The 17,044-nt window shown below is 38.5% G+C and overlaps 1 protein-coding gene across 3 annotated transcripts in view; it reads right to left on the reverse strand.

Annotated features, from left to right (window-relative positions):
* The window catches only part of PLXNB2 (plexin B2), a 250,246-nt gene that overhangs the window by 3,893 nt on the left and 229,309 nt on the right, over positions 1-17,044 (reverse strand). For all 3 annotated transcript variants that reach the window (XM_015628206.1, XM_015628207.3, XM_015628210.1), the window contains 9 exons: positions 15,497-15,653; positions 14,420-14,520; positions 13,309-13,393; positions 7,211-7,365; positions 5,588-5,748; positions 4,856-5,003; positions 4,293-4,357; positions 3,530-3,605; positions 768-842 (listed from right to left, as the gene is read on the reverse strand). In XM_015628206.1, coding sequence (XP_015483692.1) covers positions 768-842; positions 3,530-3,605; positions 4,293-4,357; positions 4,856-5,003; positions 5,588-5,748; positions 7,211-7,365; positions 13,309-13,393; positions 14,420-14,520; positions 15,497-15,653 — 1,023 coding nt within the window. The remainder of the gene's footprint in view (positions 1-767; positions 843-3,529; positions 3,606-4,292; positions 4,358-4,855; positions 5,004-5,587; positions 5,749-7,210; positions 7,366-13,308; positions 13,394-14,419; positions 14,521-15,496; positions 15,654-17,044) is intronic.

A 17,044-nucleotide genomic window follows, 5' to 3' on the forward strand; every position in this document is an offset into this window, starting at 1 on the left:
TGTGCTGTGCTCCTTTTTGATTCGGCATCTGTTCTTACTTGCTTTAATTCTGAGAGTTCTCTGGAGGCATTCATTTCCATGGAAACCTTTGAATAAAAGTTTCCTTCTCTCTTTTTGTTTTCAGATTAAGTTTGGAGAGCCATAGCCACAGCCCAACTATTCTGGGATATTCTTTGTCCCCCTTTCCACAGGGTGTGAAAAACCTAAAAAACTTTTTAAACTGAAGCCGTGAGCCTGCTTTTGAATCAGGCTACATTCAACAGTCATTCTACTTTGGTTTACCTTAGGCAGGCACTTCACTTGGCATGGCAAAACAGGGATGGCATCATGCACGGAAGTTTAAAGAGCTTTTAATTTGAACTAATAAAAAGGACATGGCTCCAATTCCTACAAACAAAACAAGTTTAACGGATTGCTCCTAATAAAAAGCACACTGTCTTGAAACTTGATATAACATGACTTTTTGCTTGGTGGCATTCTTATATACTTATTAGGATGGTAGAACTGAAGAGAAATTATTTTAAAATCTATTTCTCTTTCAGAGCTTGTTAAACTATCGCTACCAAAACCAGATAGCCATAATGAAATTGTTCATTTATAAGGACATTCTCTTGACCAGCATCATTGCCAAGCAGGGTATATAACTGCAAGGTTTTTGTTCAGCATTGCTTTTAGTGAAATCCAAAAGTCACTCCTTTAGACTAATGTTAGCCTTCATAATGTTTTACCATTGATATTAAAGCATGAAAACAAAAGCCAAAACTTACCTCATCATAGTATTTGTTAGTGTACTGGTAGAGTTGGTGTAGAGCCACAAGCGTGTTTAAGGAATCAGTATGTGCCTGTTAACACAAGCAGGCAGCAAACATGTCAATATAGGATCACATACAGCTGAAAGTTATGCACGTGCACAACTGTTGGGTACAATTGACAAGATTTGCAAATGCAAGCTCTGTGTTTAATTTTGTTAAATGACACTTGGGGCAGAGAAAAGGAGTGATAAAACTTTTGTTTGGTGTTTTTTACTCCAAGACTTTCCCTCTGGTATTTTTCCAGCCTGCCCACAACTCTTAACATTGGAGGTGGAAGATATTTTGAACTCTGAACATCAAACCACAGACTACAGCTCAAACATCTGTTAACAGCATGGGTGTGAAAAGCTAAAGTATTTACTCAGTACAATCTACATATTGTTGAGATATTAAGCATTGGGTCTGACACAGTCATCATGGGTGTTTGAAATCCTTTCTCCAGCTCTTTTTACAGCCTGGAAATTATTCACACCCCAGTACAGCAAAGGTGTAATTCATCAATATCATGAGCACACGTACATTTGGAAAAAGCCACCTGAATCAGGAAGATAGAAAGGTGTGAGGAGGTATGGTGAGAAAAGAGAGAGAGAGAGAGAGAGAGAGAGAGAGAGAGAGAGAGAGGGAGGGAGAGAGAGAGAGAAAAGACTTCAAATGAAGCAGGAAATAACCCTTCCATTACCTCATCTTCCCCCTGCCCCCACGCATATGACTTATTTAGTGAATGTGCTCTACCTGTCTGAACAGATGTTCTTCATTCAAATGTGTAGGATTCGAGTCTCTAGTAACGCCTTTAGTCTTTTAAGTTACTTAAGAAAATGAAGAATTGCAAAATATTGCTACTGGCATAAATGATTACCCAAGGGATAAAGCAGCAGAGAAGCATCCATCTTCCCTTGCTCTATAAAAGTCACTTCTAGAGCTGGTCAAAATTTGCAGTGTTCAATCACTCCTTCCATATTAATTCTTATCATAATTTATAATGAAAATAGAAAGGAAGAACAGATCCTGCCGGTGTTAAAATATTATATTGAATTTACTTTTAATCACCAAATGTTCTAATTTTATATGCATCTCAATTTATGTAATAAATAAAGTGAACTGTAAAATGAAATGTCACTACAGATGAGTTTTGTAGTGAATGACTGAAAATAGAAATGCTCTCATGAGGATGTTGATCTGCAAAATGTTAGGTCCTAAGGGTACTGAAATAAACAAACCACAAAAAATTCCCCAAACATCCTCCTTACGCTAGAACTCTTCAACTAAATTAAGCGAATGAGCAAACCAGCTGGTAAGTACACTGCCTTCTTGCTCAAGCTAAACAGCATCTTTAGGACTGGTGAGGGCCTCTCCTGGTTCTCCAAGTTAAATAGAGTGCTACAAAGGCAAGAGCCTGCTCGAGCTGAGCTGAGCTGCAGAGCAGATGTCGCTGCCCGCTCGGCCCTTTTTGCCTCGGCCAGCTGTGGCCGATGTCAGTGGCAGGAGTGGGGAACCAGGCAAGCACTGCGAGGCTCAACCTGGAACCTCCAGAGCTTCTCTGTGCTCTGGCGTTTGGGCTCACAGGGCGACACGGGTTGTGGCGAAGGGAGAAAGAGTGCTCAGGCTCTCCCGATTTCCCAGGAACAAGTTTATTCCAACAGGTGCGGGGCTGGGATCACAGGGGAGAGGTCTGAGCCGAGACCCTGGGTACCCTCGCGCACCAGGTTTTAAGGACTGTGGGCGGCTCATATGGTGACCAATGGGACAACAGCAACGGAGGAGTTATGGGGGGGATTACAATATGCAGGACCAATGGTAAGGACCCGGGGGAGGGAAAGCAACTGTACAATCAATGGGGCGTCGAGGAAGGGATGATAGGCAAGGAAAGAACTGGAACAAAAGGTGGGGTTCACATAGATTGATAGGGCTTAGGGGCAGGATTGGGGTGATGGATGGGGAACAATCTAGAAAAATGGGAAGGGTTTACAATGATGGGCAACTGGGGACAAACCATTCTTTATGACAGGGGAGCAACTGGGGTAAACCACCTCTGAACTTAATAAAACCAAACAAATGGGCGGCAACAAGCAGACAGGCTCTTTCAAGGCTGAAGCAGATTTTGTAATGACTGTTCCACTCATCCCCAATGGCAGTCCCAGATAGCAACCACCCCACTCTGCTCTTCCCAAATAACCTACAGTGCAAAAACTGCCACTGAGCAAGCACACAATGAACTTCTCCCATGTAGCATAAAGCAGAAACATTGTTCCTGTATAGACAATTCTAAAATATGCTACACTCAATGTACGCACCTCATATTTAGTTTCTGGAATCTAATTTTTCCAGTGGTAGCACTGTGAATTCGATCTCTACTCATTATCAGTATGATAAACAATAAATGATAATGCCAAAAATCCTCTATATGCTATAGAGAGAAAGCACAGTTCAAGAGTGCTATAATTTTTCCACAATGGATGTGAAAAATCCAAACGCTGTGCTCTATTCCCTGCATAACTCAGATAGATTAGTGACATTAAGGATTCTTGATTCCATTCAATAATCAACATTTCAAAGGTCTAACAGGCAAAACTAGGAGTATTTCAGGGATTTATGAAATAACTCATCTGATATTTGCACACACAAAAAAAGCCATTTGTTGAGATAGAAAGATAAGACAACAAAAACCAGTGCTACACTTGGCTCCAATATCTCAGCAAGAAAATGGATTATATTCTTACCCTAGAAATCTCTGCTAGATGGGTATTCATGTCTTGGTCACTCACTGGCACCATCTGACGAATACCTTTGTAGTAACTGCAAGAGATTTAGAAAGATTTTCAGTTAGGTAAAAGAAACGACATCTGTCTGGTAATTCTGCCATTATTTCAAACATGTTTCCTTACTAACACAGGAGATATTCTACCACAACAGACGAATGCTTCCTCAATAATCCTGCCCTCCAACATTAGCACTTTTGCAGTAGAGGCAAATCATACCTGATTGTACAGAATGTACCACAGGAAAAAAATCTATAATTGCAGATAATGATTATTTTAGGTCTTAAAACTGGCAAGAGTTTTGTTCTGTGGCAGCTCTTCCATGATATTAACAGAATTTCCAATTAGTAAATGAATAAAGTCAGACAGAATAGAAAAAATATGTTTTTGAAAATGTATTAAGGACTTGGTCTCTACTGAGTTACGGAAGTGCAGCATTTGTTATCTAGATCGTGTGGATAGCAACTATGACTGCAGAAAACAGCATCATATTTTCTCCTGAATAAATCTATTTATCTGTCTGTATAGACAAGAATATACACTGGGTCATAATGGAGCTCCATTTCAACTCTGCCAATGCCACCACCATGGGGATCTTTAAACATTTGGGTGTAAAATTATTAATATTTGACAGCTGACTTTGGCTATATCAGCCTTCCATTTTACTCTTACACAGGCTTCAAATCTTAACAACTGAATAACCATGAAAGGAGTTGATACTTACTCTTCCACCATTTTCTTATAGTTAGAGATTTCTTTCGCATAAAGTAATTTATTACTTGGAGAATCCTGAAAAATTTAGAATACAGAAAAATGTTATTTATGAACACTTCTAGGAAGCAAAAGAAAGTCAAGAATGTAAGATTAAGCCTTTATATTCACATACACTTGAGTTTTACAGCTATTAACATTGGGATACTTATTAACATTGGTGGGATTATTTAATAAAAAGATGATGTTTACACATGGCATTACTGCTGAGTTTTACAAATGTATCTATGCAAGGTGATAGTAAATTATTGGTGAACCTGACATAATCAGTTCTTAAACATGCTTTTCATAAAAGCAGTTGCTATTTTCTCCTTTTTTCAATAGTATCAATTGTCAGACTACACAGAAATACTGACAGTTCACCAACCTGTTAAGTGCTGAAATGTTAACTTCATTATAAAACTAAAAAGAAACGATCAAGGCTGTATCTCCTCAGAGAATGGGTATTGTCTGTGAGGATGCCCTTTGTCTCGTCAGGCATGAGCACAGTCAGGATGTAGAATGCAAATTACTTACTCTGCTTAATTTGTGCTCTGTTCTTGTGCAAGCATCCATGAAAGTCTGTGCAATGACTGACAAGGAAGCATCCACTACTTCATGAACGTGAACATCAAAGATGAAATGAGGATTTTTCAGTATGTTTACCCAGAATCTAAGAGGCAAGCTGCAAAACAAGGAAAAAGATAAATAATCCTTTTTACACAATAAATATTCTACAACAAGAAAATCACATGGAATTGAGTATGGGCTTTGCATTTTGCTCTCCTCATAATAGTGATGTTTAATTTTATATTTCAACATTTATACAAGCTTGTCTGGGTTCCATGCCTGAAAACCATCTCTTTACATTTCTCAGAAAAACTCACATGAGAAGGATCTTGAGTATCCCAAAAGAGCAAGGAAGGATGCATGTGTGATCGAGAAACTACCAAGTAGCATGTGTTAGATTTTGTGATTTGACAGGTAAATCTAGTCCCATTTGCCTCATGCTTTCCTCTTCTCTGAGGAAAGACAAAAAGTAAAACATGGTAAATCTGCCAGTGACAATCCCATAGGTAAACCGGATTTTTTGCTGCTTCTAGGCTTACAGGGAATCTTTTTCATCACACAAACGTATTATCTCAAGTAAAATGATACTGAGGATTATAAATGAAATTTACTTTGATTTGTGTTAAGAGTGCTAGTATATACCTGGGTATTATACTCTTATTTCTCTGTAATACAAATATGACTCTGCTCATACTGTACCTGTTAGTTTTCCAGATGTGAATGGTATCTTCATCCTTGATGTCGTGTTTTTCTGCTTGCTCATCAAGAAAGTCAAAGAAGTACTTCACAGCTGGTGGCACCACATGGTTTGAGTTGAGCACACTATGAAAGAAGTCATCTACAAACTGCTGAAGTGTCCCCTAAAAGCAAATTTTAAAAAACCGGTTACATTCGTGCTACAAGCTGAACTCAGCATCTTTCATTCCTATGCACATAATCCAGTTGTGTCACTGATGGCCTTTATCCTGAGTGCTAAGAGTGACAAAAAGCAAACAATTTCTTAGAGCAGTGACTTTGTAAACTGCCAACACAGTAAAGACCTTCTAGAGCACAATTTCATGTTCTAGACTCAGAGGTTGTGACCTCACCAGAGGTCCTATGTTTGCACAGAAAGGCGTGCCTTCTGCTTGACAGAAGAAGCAGAAATTGGTTGCTACGTTTACCCATTTAGGGTTGTGCAAATAAATAATTTTTAGCCACTTTTTAATGGTTTTGCAGCCTCCCACATCCAGTTTCTCTCACACCAGAGCACTGCAATATTTAGAAAGAGACTGAGAGGAAGAAGTACCAGTGAGCATTTGCCCATTTTGTTTAAGGGCAAGCACATAGGTCTTATCAGACACACAGTCTGAATCAGCTTCATGAGATCCATGGAACCCAAGGAATGAAGCACCCAGAAGGGCTGTGCTCTTGGATTCCTGCATCTGCCTGGATCTTAGTAATGGCAACCTCAGAGACTGTCCCCTTGTTTTGAGGAGAACCCTGTTGAGGCCACATAGAATTCATCCCCAGTCAACTGATTTGCCCTACAGACACATTTGAAGGGCTGTATCCTCTTTCCAACCATGACTCCAGCTGACAGCCTCCAAACAGGGATGGGACCCAGATGGCAAGGAGCTCTAAGACATTCTACTGCCAGCCAGAACACACAAATCCCAGGTTGAAGGGGTAGCTGTGACCTCAGCTGTAACACCTCACCAACACTTTATGAGTCAGTAAAGCTCCAGACTGGTAATAATCTATAAAATGGCTATTGGGAATACAAAGCAGTGGCTTTATTAACAGAAAAAAGGGATGCAAGCATCTTTTTGGCTCTTCATCATAAGTCTATGTGACCTATCCGAAGAGTTTCCTTTATATCCACTTCCATGCTTGGACAAGTGGCCTTAGCTGGAGCCAGACTGACTTAATTTTCACAAAAGAAGCCTGGCTCTGTGGCCATTAAATACAGTATATTATATTAAATGCATTATATATATTATATTAAATACATTATTCTAAAATCTTTCTATAAGGAGAAATGTTTAAAAAATTATTTTGCTCATTATCAGTTCTTCAGTATAGGCACTCTAAAATAATAAAATATTAAAATATTCTAAAAGGACTACTATTATTTGGAAACTTTTTTTTGGGGGTTTTACTGGAAAATTGATCACAATATTAATTACTTGAAGCCTTGGACACCTTGAACACTGGCTTGCATGTACATGACACATATTCCAAATCACAGCCAAACTCATGACTGATATTTGCATCTATTTCCTCAGTTGTATCTCAAAATCTGTAGAAATAAGGTGTAACTACAGCACATCTGAACCCTACCTTCACAGAAAGAAGTCTGGTCAGGTAGATTTCTGTAATAGCTTTGGTCCTCTCTTTTTCTTTCACACTGCCCCGCTTTGATTTACCTTCATCCATTTCATCCACTGGCCGGACTAGATGCCAGACCTTATTTTCATCTTCCAGGAGTGCATGCCCTAGAAACAGTAATTACAGTAATTATAAAAACCACCCAACCCCAAAACAGCAACACTAAAGGAATCATATACATATATACATGTTCCCTATCTTTAACATACCCATCCTCTTGCCAAGGGGATGTAGATTACTCTGTTACTGTCCAACATATACAACTCAAGTACTAAATGTTCAGTGACACAGAGCTGAAAAAGATAGCTTTTGTCAAGACCAAAGGGAGAGGAAAGAATCACATCATAGGAAGACTCCTGTTTGGTCATTATGCTGGTTCAAGCCAGGACAGGGATAACTTTTGCAGTGGCCAGGAGGGGTCATGGCTGGGACGCAGAGGCTGTTCCATATCACCTCATGCCATAGTCACAGGTGGGGAGAAGGGAGTCTCCTCTGGAGAGAAAGTTCCTTCCAGTGAAATAAGTGTGGAGGGAGCAGTGGGGTAATGCCAGTTTCAAGCTGGAGGGAGTAGGGTGAGTAGAATGACAGAGGGAGCAGTCAGGTACTGTCTGTTGTTGGGGGTTTCCATGATGAGCAATAGCACTTCTTTTCTTCTATCTGCTGTCATTAGTTTTCTTTTCTGACCTCATTGCTGTTTCCAGTAAATTGTTATCTCAACCCACAATTTTTACATTTTGTGTCTCCCATTGTCCTTTCCATCTCACTGCAGGGGAGGGGGAGGAGGAAGGGGAAGTGAGCAAGCAGTGCTTGGAGTGGTAGAAAACTAAATTGGAGAATACCATTCCTAAATCACAACATCATGTAAACACAGTATGCGTATGTTTTGAGGTTCACACAATCAAGTTCTTTACTTCTTTGTGAATTCTTGAAAACATGATCAAGTTATAGAATCCTAGGTCTATAGACCTAGATAGGTCTGACCCCTTTGCAACCACAGAAATACCAATTGCAGTCTACTTCTGGTACAACATTTTTTTAGGTAACACTATTACAATTCACATCTTTATCCCAGTTGCTGGGGTCGAAGTACAGTACCTCAGTTCAAACCTTCCTTTTATCAGCATTTGATAAGCACTACTTTGTGGCTGAGTGGAGGAAAAATACATCCCTTCACTGAGATGACATGAACTCCAGCAGCCAGATGTAATGACTGAAGCAAATTTATATCCATTATAATAAGATTTTTTAAAAATTTGTTTGTCAGTATTCATAGTTTACACCAGAGGGAGGGACTCCCATCAATAACTCCTGTTTGTGTTCCAATAAGCAGAAAGAGGAGTAAGAACTTGGGTGATAGTGACAGCTGGTCTGGTTACAGTGCCTCCCTGTGCTACCTGGGGCTTGGCCATGCACCTGGTCCCGGGGCTTGGACCAATGACCACACAGTGGATAAAAGCAGTCTTACATTTCAGCATCAACATTATTGTCCAGACAAACTCCATGCCTAAGGATCTTCTGTTATAAACAGTTCTAAAAGACATGACACCATTGTTTTAACTTGCCATTAATATTCCTTGAAAAGGGTTTCTGTGTCACTTTAAAATCTCCTGGTTTTGTTTGTTCTTCCTTTGATTCCTGAACTTTTGCATCTACTTGGCATAGTCCCTAAAATCAATGGCACTTTTCCAGTGGAAATTATTGGATCAGCACATTTAAAATCATTGACATCTTAAAAATATGAAAGTTATTTTTCCAATAAAAACTGTAATTCAGCCCCACCGTACAAATTATTTTGCATTCTGCCAAGTTTTATGCCTTAATATACACCTCTAACATAACTGAATCCCAGTTACAGCACAAAATATCAGTTTTTAATTGCATTAACTTTGACCATAATAGTTTATTAACTAAGTTCCTCAACAGCTATATTGAATTCCCCAGCTTGCATGTACATTCAATATTTTACATCACAGGGGAAAATAACATTTAAGAGTAATCTGGCTAAGCCAATATTTTTGCTTGAATCTACTTTATATATTCTCATGAAAAGCATTAGCTATGCAGTCTTCTGGGACATTTACTTATTTTTAACAAGGTAGGGAAGAAATATAAATCCCACATCAAATCACATTGTCCTATGAGAGTCCTTAATTTAACTTGGAAGTTGATGTGAATGAAGTCAGAAAAAATAAAAGCTATCACTTTGTTTTGAAGCAGTTGTGATTTCACAATAGATGCCATTCATGGCAATCATCTGCCAGCACAGTAAGAATCATTGCTGGGCATGAAGTATGGAATGTCTTTTGCAATCCCTGTTATTTACTTTCTATTTACTTACTGTTATTTACTCTTTATTTAACCTTATTATGTGAATTGTAAGGTACTCTCCTGCTTCCTCCTTTGAGTTAAAGGAATTTAATCTCTCTTTGCCCTCCTGATGTAAAATGGTCTCAAGTTTAACTTTGGACAGGAGAGGAAGCAGCTAAAGGGGTTTCCACTGAGATTACTGGCTCTTGCATGCAGCTGAGAATGTTCTGTGTTTGTTTGGCAGCAGCAGAATTGGCTACAAGTGGAATAGTAGTTATTTCATAGGAAAGTAAGGATTAAGAGGCTACAGCTCAACCAATGAACTTCTGCAACCTGAAGATCTCACTTCATTGCTATAAATAGCAGGAAAAAAGAGGAAGAGAAATTCAGAACATGGACCAACAAAACATGTTAGCAATATGGTTGCTAAGAGAAAATAACAGTTCTGTGAGATAATATTTTCCTCAATGGGAAAGTAGGAAATGAAGAAAAGAAAAGATAAATTAAACCTCCTTTTTATCTTTTTAGTCACACCAAGCATCAAACTGTAAGCAGGAAGAAGATTGTGTCCAGGGGGTGAAACACTTCCCTCTGAGCTCTTTGTCTTGGCCCTTAGGCATTCTTTGGCCAATATAAAATAATTATTGGGGTATTGGGGAGGATGTTAATGGCAAAAATAGACTGTGCTGACTAATTATAATGATAGGAACCATGATGTAAACATCAGGCAATGCAGTCCCTTTCCCCTTGTGTGACCTGCTGCAAATTATCTTCCTTACAGTCTCCTCTACCATGAATACTGCTCCATGGAGATGAAGGAAGGGCTGTCCTAATAGATCTGCTAATTAGTATTTCTGATCTGCAGCCCTGTTTATTTTTATTCAGAATTAAAACAGGAAAAAACCCAACAAAACAAAAAAAGAACCCAAACCAAATATTAGGAAAAAACATCCCAAATAACAGAATGTGTTGTTTTGGTTTATAGTTCAGTACAGAAATACTAGTATGAAATCACTGGAACCATTCTCCTTCTTAATACAAATTAGTAATTGCATTTATTGTCTCCAGAAGTGTAAGATGCTGCATTTAATTTGTCACAATCTCCAGTTTCCAGTGTCTTCCTGTTAGAAGCTCTGAATAAAGGCAGCATAGAAGCAATGCCAGGTTTTAGAGCAACATCTCTGAACATGGTTTTACATTTTCGGTTGGTGCAAAGCCTCCTACTTTGGCTGACAGTCAATGGCTTCAGCTGACACTTCTCAATGCAAAAGGTGCAAGTTAATGAGACTGAATAAAAGGAAATCCACTTTGTCACAAGCCTCATTCATAGTCAGGATAGGATTTCTGTTTATTCAAACCCTGTAAATCCATTGCCATATAAATGTGTATGTGTGGGAGGGGAAGACTCTGATCCTCTCCTCTCCCTTTTATACACAGTGTCTCACAAATCATGGTCACAGCAGTCTCTCACTTTGTACCAGCTTTGTAACACTTTATAGCTTTCCAACAGAACAAGTTGGCACCAGATAGCTCTGAGGACCTTACAGTGTTAAAGAAAGCAGGGTAGCTTGGCATGAAACACTGTCATCCCAAATTTGTACGCTACCACAGTACAAGACAGATGTGGAGAAGAAACATGGTGGAAGCTGTTTGCACTTGATACTTTGGGATCTGAATTCTCTGCAACTTTTCTCCCACATACAAGAGCTCTCGTGTGACAGCACCGTCCCCAGAAGTCTGTTTTTCTTTTACAATTTAGTATGCCACACAGATAACTAAGGAATTCACCTTGGAGTACAGATCATGCTTCTTCAAATAGCTTCATCATACTGAATCATACTGAATGATACAATTGCAGAGAAGGAAGAAAGGAAAAAAATCTATCCCAAGAAAAAAAGAAAAACATGTAATCTGGTCCTCTACTGCCTGCCACAAGGGTAGAGAGGAGGGATGAAGATTGGCAGTCCAGAACAGAAGGCTGACCTCTATTCCATATTTTGGAAGCAAAGCAAGTTAAGGGCAACACCAGGCTCCATTCACAGTCCACTCCACTTCTTTATAGGTGAGGTGACTGTAGCCCCAGCCACCAGTGCAACCAAACTGAACAGTGACTAGGAATCAGCACCTCGCCTGGCTGCACTCCACTGCATTACACTGGATGGTTTTGTAAGTTAACATGCTGGGTTGGCACCTGCTGCGACAGAACAGCCACTGCTTGGCCAGCTATGCCAGGCACCTGGGGTAAAAGGGTGAGAACAGCCACAGCAGTGTGGACATGATCATTAGAAGGCTCTTCTTTCTGGTGGTAAAAGTTTCAAAAGAAAGACGCCAGGACAGAGTAAAAAGTAAACAGTAAGTAATTCTGCCTGTCTTAATTTCCTGTAAAGTCTGAACCTTTCTGCTTAATAGCCATATATGTCAGAGCTATCAGCTGAGACCCATCTTTTTGAAAAATGTACATTTCTGGCATATTATTTCCAACCTGCTAAACTGCCCAGCCCTCGAAACGTATTAAATCTAAGATCAGTAAATCTGTTTAAAGGAATGAAAGTATTAGGTGAAGTAATGGCCTTTGCAATCAGTGCTAGACAGAAAGGCATATCAAATGAGTTCATGGGAGGAAGAATGATCTCAACAATTATTCTTCCATAAATCTAACTTCTACCTCATGTAAAATAACTGAATATAAGAATAAAAAACTCCAGAGAAACTGAACATCTGAAGTCAGTAAGGAAAATACATGTGACAGGGAACATATACTCACAAGTAAATATTGCCATAAAAATCTGAGTGTATTCAAGGCTGTAATGGATATTGTGTCTCAAGCTATTTTGAAATATAGAAAATTGGTCTAGACAAAACACGGACATATAAAAGTAAAAGCTTTTAAGATGGGCTGAAAGCTAACGGGTTGTCTTCTGTGTTGTGAAGTCCAGCATACTGCAGCAGACAGCAATACAAGAATTATGCAGCAGATACATTAGTGATGCGAAAGAGAAGGAACATTACAAACAAATTCCTGACACTCACTTACAGAGGACTGAAAACCTCAAAAAGAGCAAAGGAATTGTGAAAAACGGCGCATCTAAAGTGACAAAATGCATGGAATGATCAAAGCCAACTAAAAAGCCCCAGGAAAAAACAAGTTAGCATAGCTGGTGAAACATCACTCAAAAGGAAGGGAGACACAAAATCTGAAGGTACAGAGATGAGTTTGCAAGGCAACACAGTTGTAAGAAATGCTACAAAAAAATTACATCAGATTTATTATGTCATAGAGAGGAGAGACAGTCTCCACTGTGTTCATCTAGAACACTGCATTTAATTCTCAGTCTAATAAGAAGTGAAAGAAATTTGAGAGGAACATGAATAAAGACTGAAGAAAGGAGAAAAAGAGATAAAGCTCTAGGAAGATGCAATGTACAGTTTGACTATAGATGTAGTGTGACTGAAAAACAAAATATGGGAGGAAATGTTTAATAAGAGTGCTTTCTATTAAGTTGGGCTATGGACTCACAGCAGTTATGATTAAAGTCCTAGGGTTTAAGGCTTTTATAACAATGGTAAAGAAAGTCATTGCAAGTGTACGGTGCATAACACACAACAAATAAACTCTATATAGTCTGGTGGGGAATATCTAGCTCCATGGAAGTGCCTGATAAATAAAATCAAAACAGCAGCATGACTTTGTGGGTTTTGGCTTCTAGTCATCTTGGGAGGTAGGGAAGCCACAAGATACTTACTTTCCCCTGGGACATCTTGCTGATTATCCTCTGGCTGCTGGGAAATTCCCATTTTTGATAAGATGAGTGTGGCACCATCTCGGACCTTTGAAAATACAATCACAGAGATATTCTTTGAAAGAACCACATGCTACTGAACCTCTTTCTTAAACCTTAAGCTGGGGTTTCTGTAATTGCTTGCAGGGAATCTGTGACAAATGCTAACCTTCCAAGGCTTCTTGGGCTCTGCAATTCAGAACAGACTCCCTCGCACTCTGTAAGAGACCCCTTCAACACCTCCTCTGAGATTACTGAAATACTAGGAGCATCTTTGAGGCTTAAGTGCTTCCTTAGCCTGGTGTGGGTGCCCTTTGGACAAAAATGAGGTTCATCATGAAGAATCAGACCTGTCTGTTTTCTTAGGGAAAACTAACCAACTTTTCTCTTTTGCAATCAGGATTAACCATTGTTAGAAAGCAATAAATAGCACAAAAATGAAAGATAAGTGGATTGCAAGTGCACAGTATGAAACCTAAAACAGACAGTAAAACACTGTCAACTTCTGCTCTCCTGACTGGGCTTTTGAACAAACCAGACCAACTCAAAATCTATTTAGCAGCACAGCAAGGACAAAGACAATTCTCGGGGGCAGAAAGTAGTGGAGAAAAGGCAAGATGAATATGAGACCTAGCAAAAAGTTGAATGTTCAAAATGGAATTTGGATTTGGATACTTCAGTGTTGAGGAAACCAAGGTGCTGGCATTCAGGTTTTCTGTTTTTATATAAAATGCTTAGACAGACTGTCTATACCAAGCCTTTCATAGTCCGAGCCTTCTACTGACTAGACCCAGACCCATGTTTTTCTTTTTATTCTTTATCATAGAATTATAGAATGGTTTGGGTTGGAAGGGACCTCCAGGATTTCCAACTGCCCTTCCATGGGTAGGAACACCTTCCACTAGACCAGGTTTCTCAGAGCCCCTTCTAGCCTGGCCTTGAACACTGCCAGGGATGGGGTATCCACAACTTCTCTGGCAATGTAGCAATGAAATTTGTCTATAAACAAATAAAGATGTTATTTATTACAAGAAAACAAATAACAGGTGTGAACAACGTTTTTGAAACAGCTTACATTGTAATGCATTAGTGTGTTGATACGTTTCCATCTGCCATCTCTTTGGGATGTTAAATCCAAGTCCGAGAGAATCTGTGCAGTAGAACCTGGACGCCATTCTAAGGGGTAATTAAAGTGAGAAAAAACAGTTTTTAACCATGTGCAAAAATAACTACTCCAAGAATGTTTTACAGACCCACTGATGCATTGTGAAACATCAAAAGAAGTAATGTAGCACATGCCCCAGTGTGTGGTTTTTATTGCTTAATCATTTGGTCTTTATTACAGAAGTTTGCATGCATATGACTTCTGATTATCTTCCATAAAAATTTAAATTCCTTCTCATAGAATTCAATAAATATATACAATAAGACCTGCTAGCATTCCAAAACAGAGCAGGATTTCATGGAATAGAAAAGACATTTTAGGGGATTTTCTAGTATTTTCTGAAGTGCAAGAATTCCATCTTCTACTTTCAGATTAATGCAGTAATGAAAATATTGAATTAATTGGTGCTTTTATTCTGAGTTCATTAGGCCTTTTAAGGAACACCATTTCTTTTTTTTTTGTCAAGAAAAGAACAGCAATTTTGAAAGCCTTCAAGGAGGATAAGTGGTACATCATCTCCTAAAAGTGCAGTTCCTGTAAGTTACAGTTCTTTTGCATAACCATCATAAAGGCAACCAAAAATCAGTACCAGTTTCTGAAATTGCATCATTACTTCTCCATCACTTAATTATCCATGCTGCCATTAATTAGTACCTGAGATACTGACTGTCAGACATGAATTCATTTGTGCCACCAGTCATTAACAGACTCTTGCAATGCTGATGACAGTATACCAAAAGTTTAAGTCAAGAAAAACTAACTCTGTAAGAAGACATTAATTTTTAAGGCATATTCAGATTGCTGCAAAATGCTGTATTTTTGCATTCTGAACATGAATTCAGCTTTAAAAAAAAAACAACCAAAAAACAAACAACAAACCAAACCATAATCAAGCAATAAAATCCTCTTGTAGACATTTTTTCAGAGAATGCAAAGTCACACAACAGGTCTCACCTGTTCAATATAGTATCACAAGTAACTACGTACCAAGAACTACACTGTCAGCTTTTGGCCACTGAGAACATGGCAGATTTCGATAGACTTGGTCTATTATCTTTTCCTTTACTTGTGATATAGTGTCACAGTTCAGCACTTTCACAGGTATGGAATCATTTCCTCCCTCTTGCACAAATACATTAACTGTCTGTGAAGAAAAGAATGTACAGGGTTATTAAGGCAAATCAGTGCTGAATTACCTCTGAATCTATTTTTCTGTGTGATTTAAATGCAAACAGTATCTGAAATTCACCAGGCAATGATTATTGCACAGCAACACATATTTGCAATGGGAGTATGGATTATTTAAGGGATTATTTGAAGGATCTTTTGCTGTTATGCAGCCAACCAGTTATCATAAATTCCAGTTAATTTCTCCCACTACGACAAGACAGAAGAAATACAGATAAGATTTAGTCATATCTAATATGCTAATATTATTAAGTCTTGGGAGTTTATTAAAAATACAAGAAGAAAGCAGTTGGACCACTGATTCGTTACATGTTTCACATTTAACCTGATAATACTGAACATAAAAGGCCACGTATTGCAGTGCCCAAATTTCATGAGTTCCCAATAATCATTTGAACTGTACTTTGTTGAACTTGTAGAATATAATGTGCTCTTGCCTTCTTTTGTGCTTTCTTCATGGGTGTGGTTTTAAAGATGAGCAGACTACTTCTGTACATATGGCAATTTTACATGGCTCAAATGATGAGCAGTGAGTTGTTCAGCTCTCCAAACTTTACCTCCTGTTACCAGCTGTTCATTAAATACACACACACATACACATATGTATGTACATATAAAAGTAATTTCTATCATCTTATGTATTTGAAAACCTCATTTACTGCCTATTGTTGTCATAATAACTCTAATAGCTCCAGGGAATACACCTAAGTAGCTTATGCTAGTTCTAAAATATTACTGTTTTCTGATAGTATTGACATGGTTTCTTTAATGTTAAAGAGAATTTCTTGAAAGCCTGTAATTTGCTAAATCCAGAGCGATTTTTTGAAAGTAGCTTTTCTATGTAAGTGTCAGTTTCAATATAGACAAAAGCAAATAAGAAAACCATGGCCAGAATACCTCCCCAGAAGGGAAAAAAAAAATTCCAAAAATCCAAATAGATACTATGAAAAGCTTCTCTCTTTCAGTAGCTGAATTAGCAAATACAGCTCAGAGCCCTTGTAGATCTTTTACCAGTAAGATAACTTAGAAGGCCAGGCACCTGTGAAACACTGCACCTCTCAGATACATACAGTCCTGCCAACCATAATGCCTGAATTTATCACATCAGACCTCAGAAATAAACCTGTATGGCTGGTATTTTGAAACAGTGAAGAAAAGCTATGCCATACGGCAGTCAAATTAAACATGATTGCACTGTCCCTTGACAGAAAGCTCAAACTAATCATGAGATTTCACCTTCCTTTTCCTATTAGCTTTATGGTAATTAGACATGATTTTGCTGCTGGTTCAGTATGCAGCATGTCAGTGTAACCAGTGATGCAAAACAGATTCATCTTTTAAATAAGA

This window comes from Parus major, chromosome 1A, assembly GCF_001522545.3.
Source record: "Parus major isolate Abel chromosome 1A, Parus_major1.1, whole genome shotgun sequence".
Lineage (NCBI taxonomy): Eukaryota > Metazoa > Chordata > Aves > Passeriformes > Paridae > Parus > Parus major.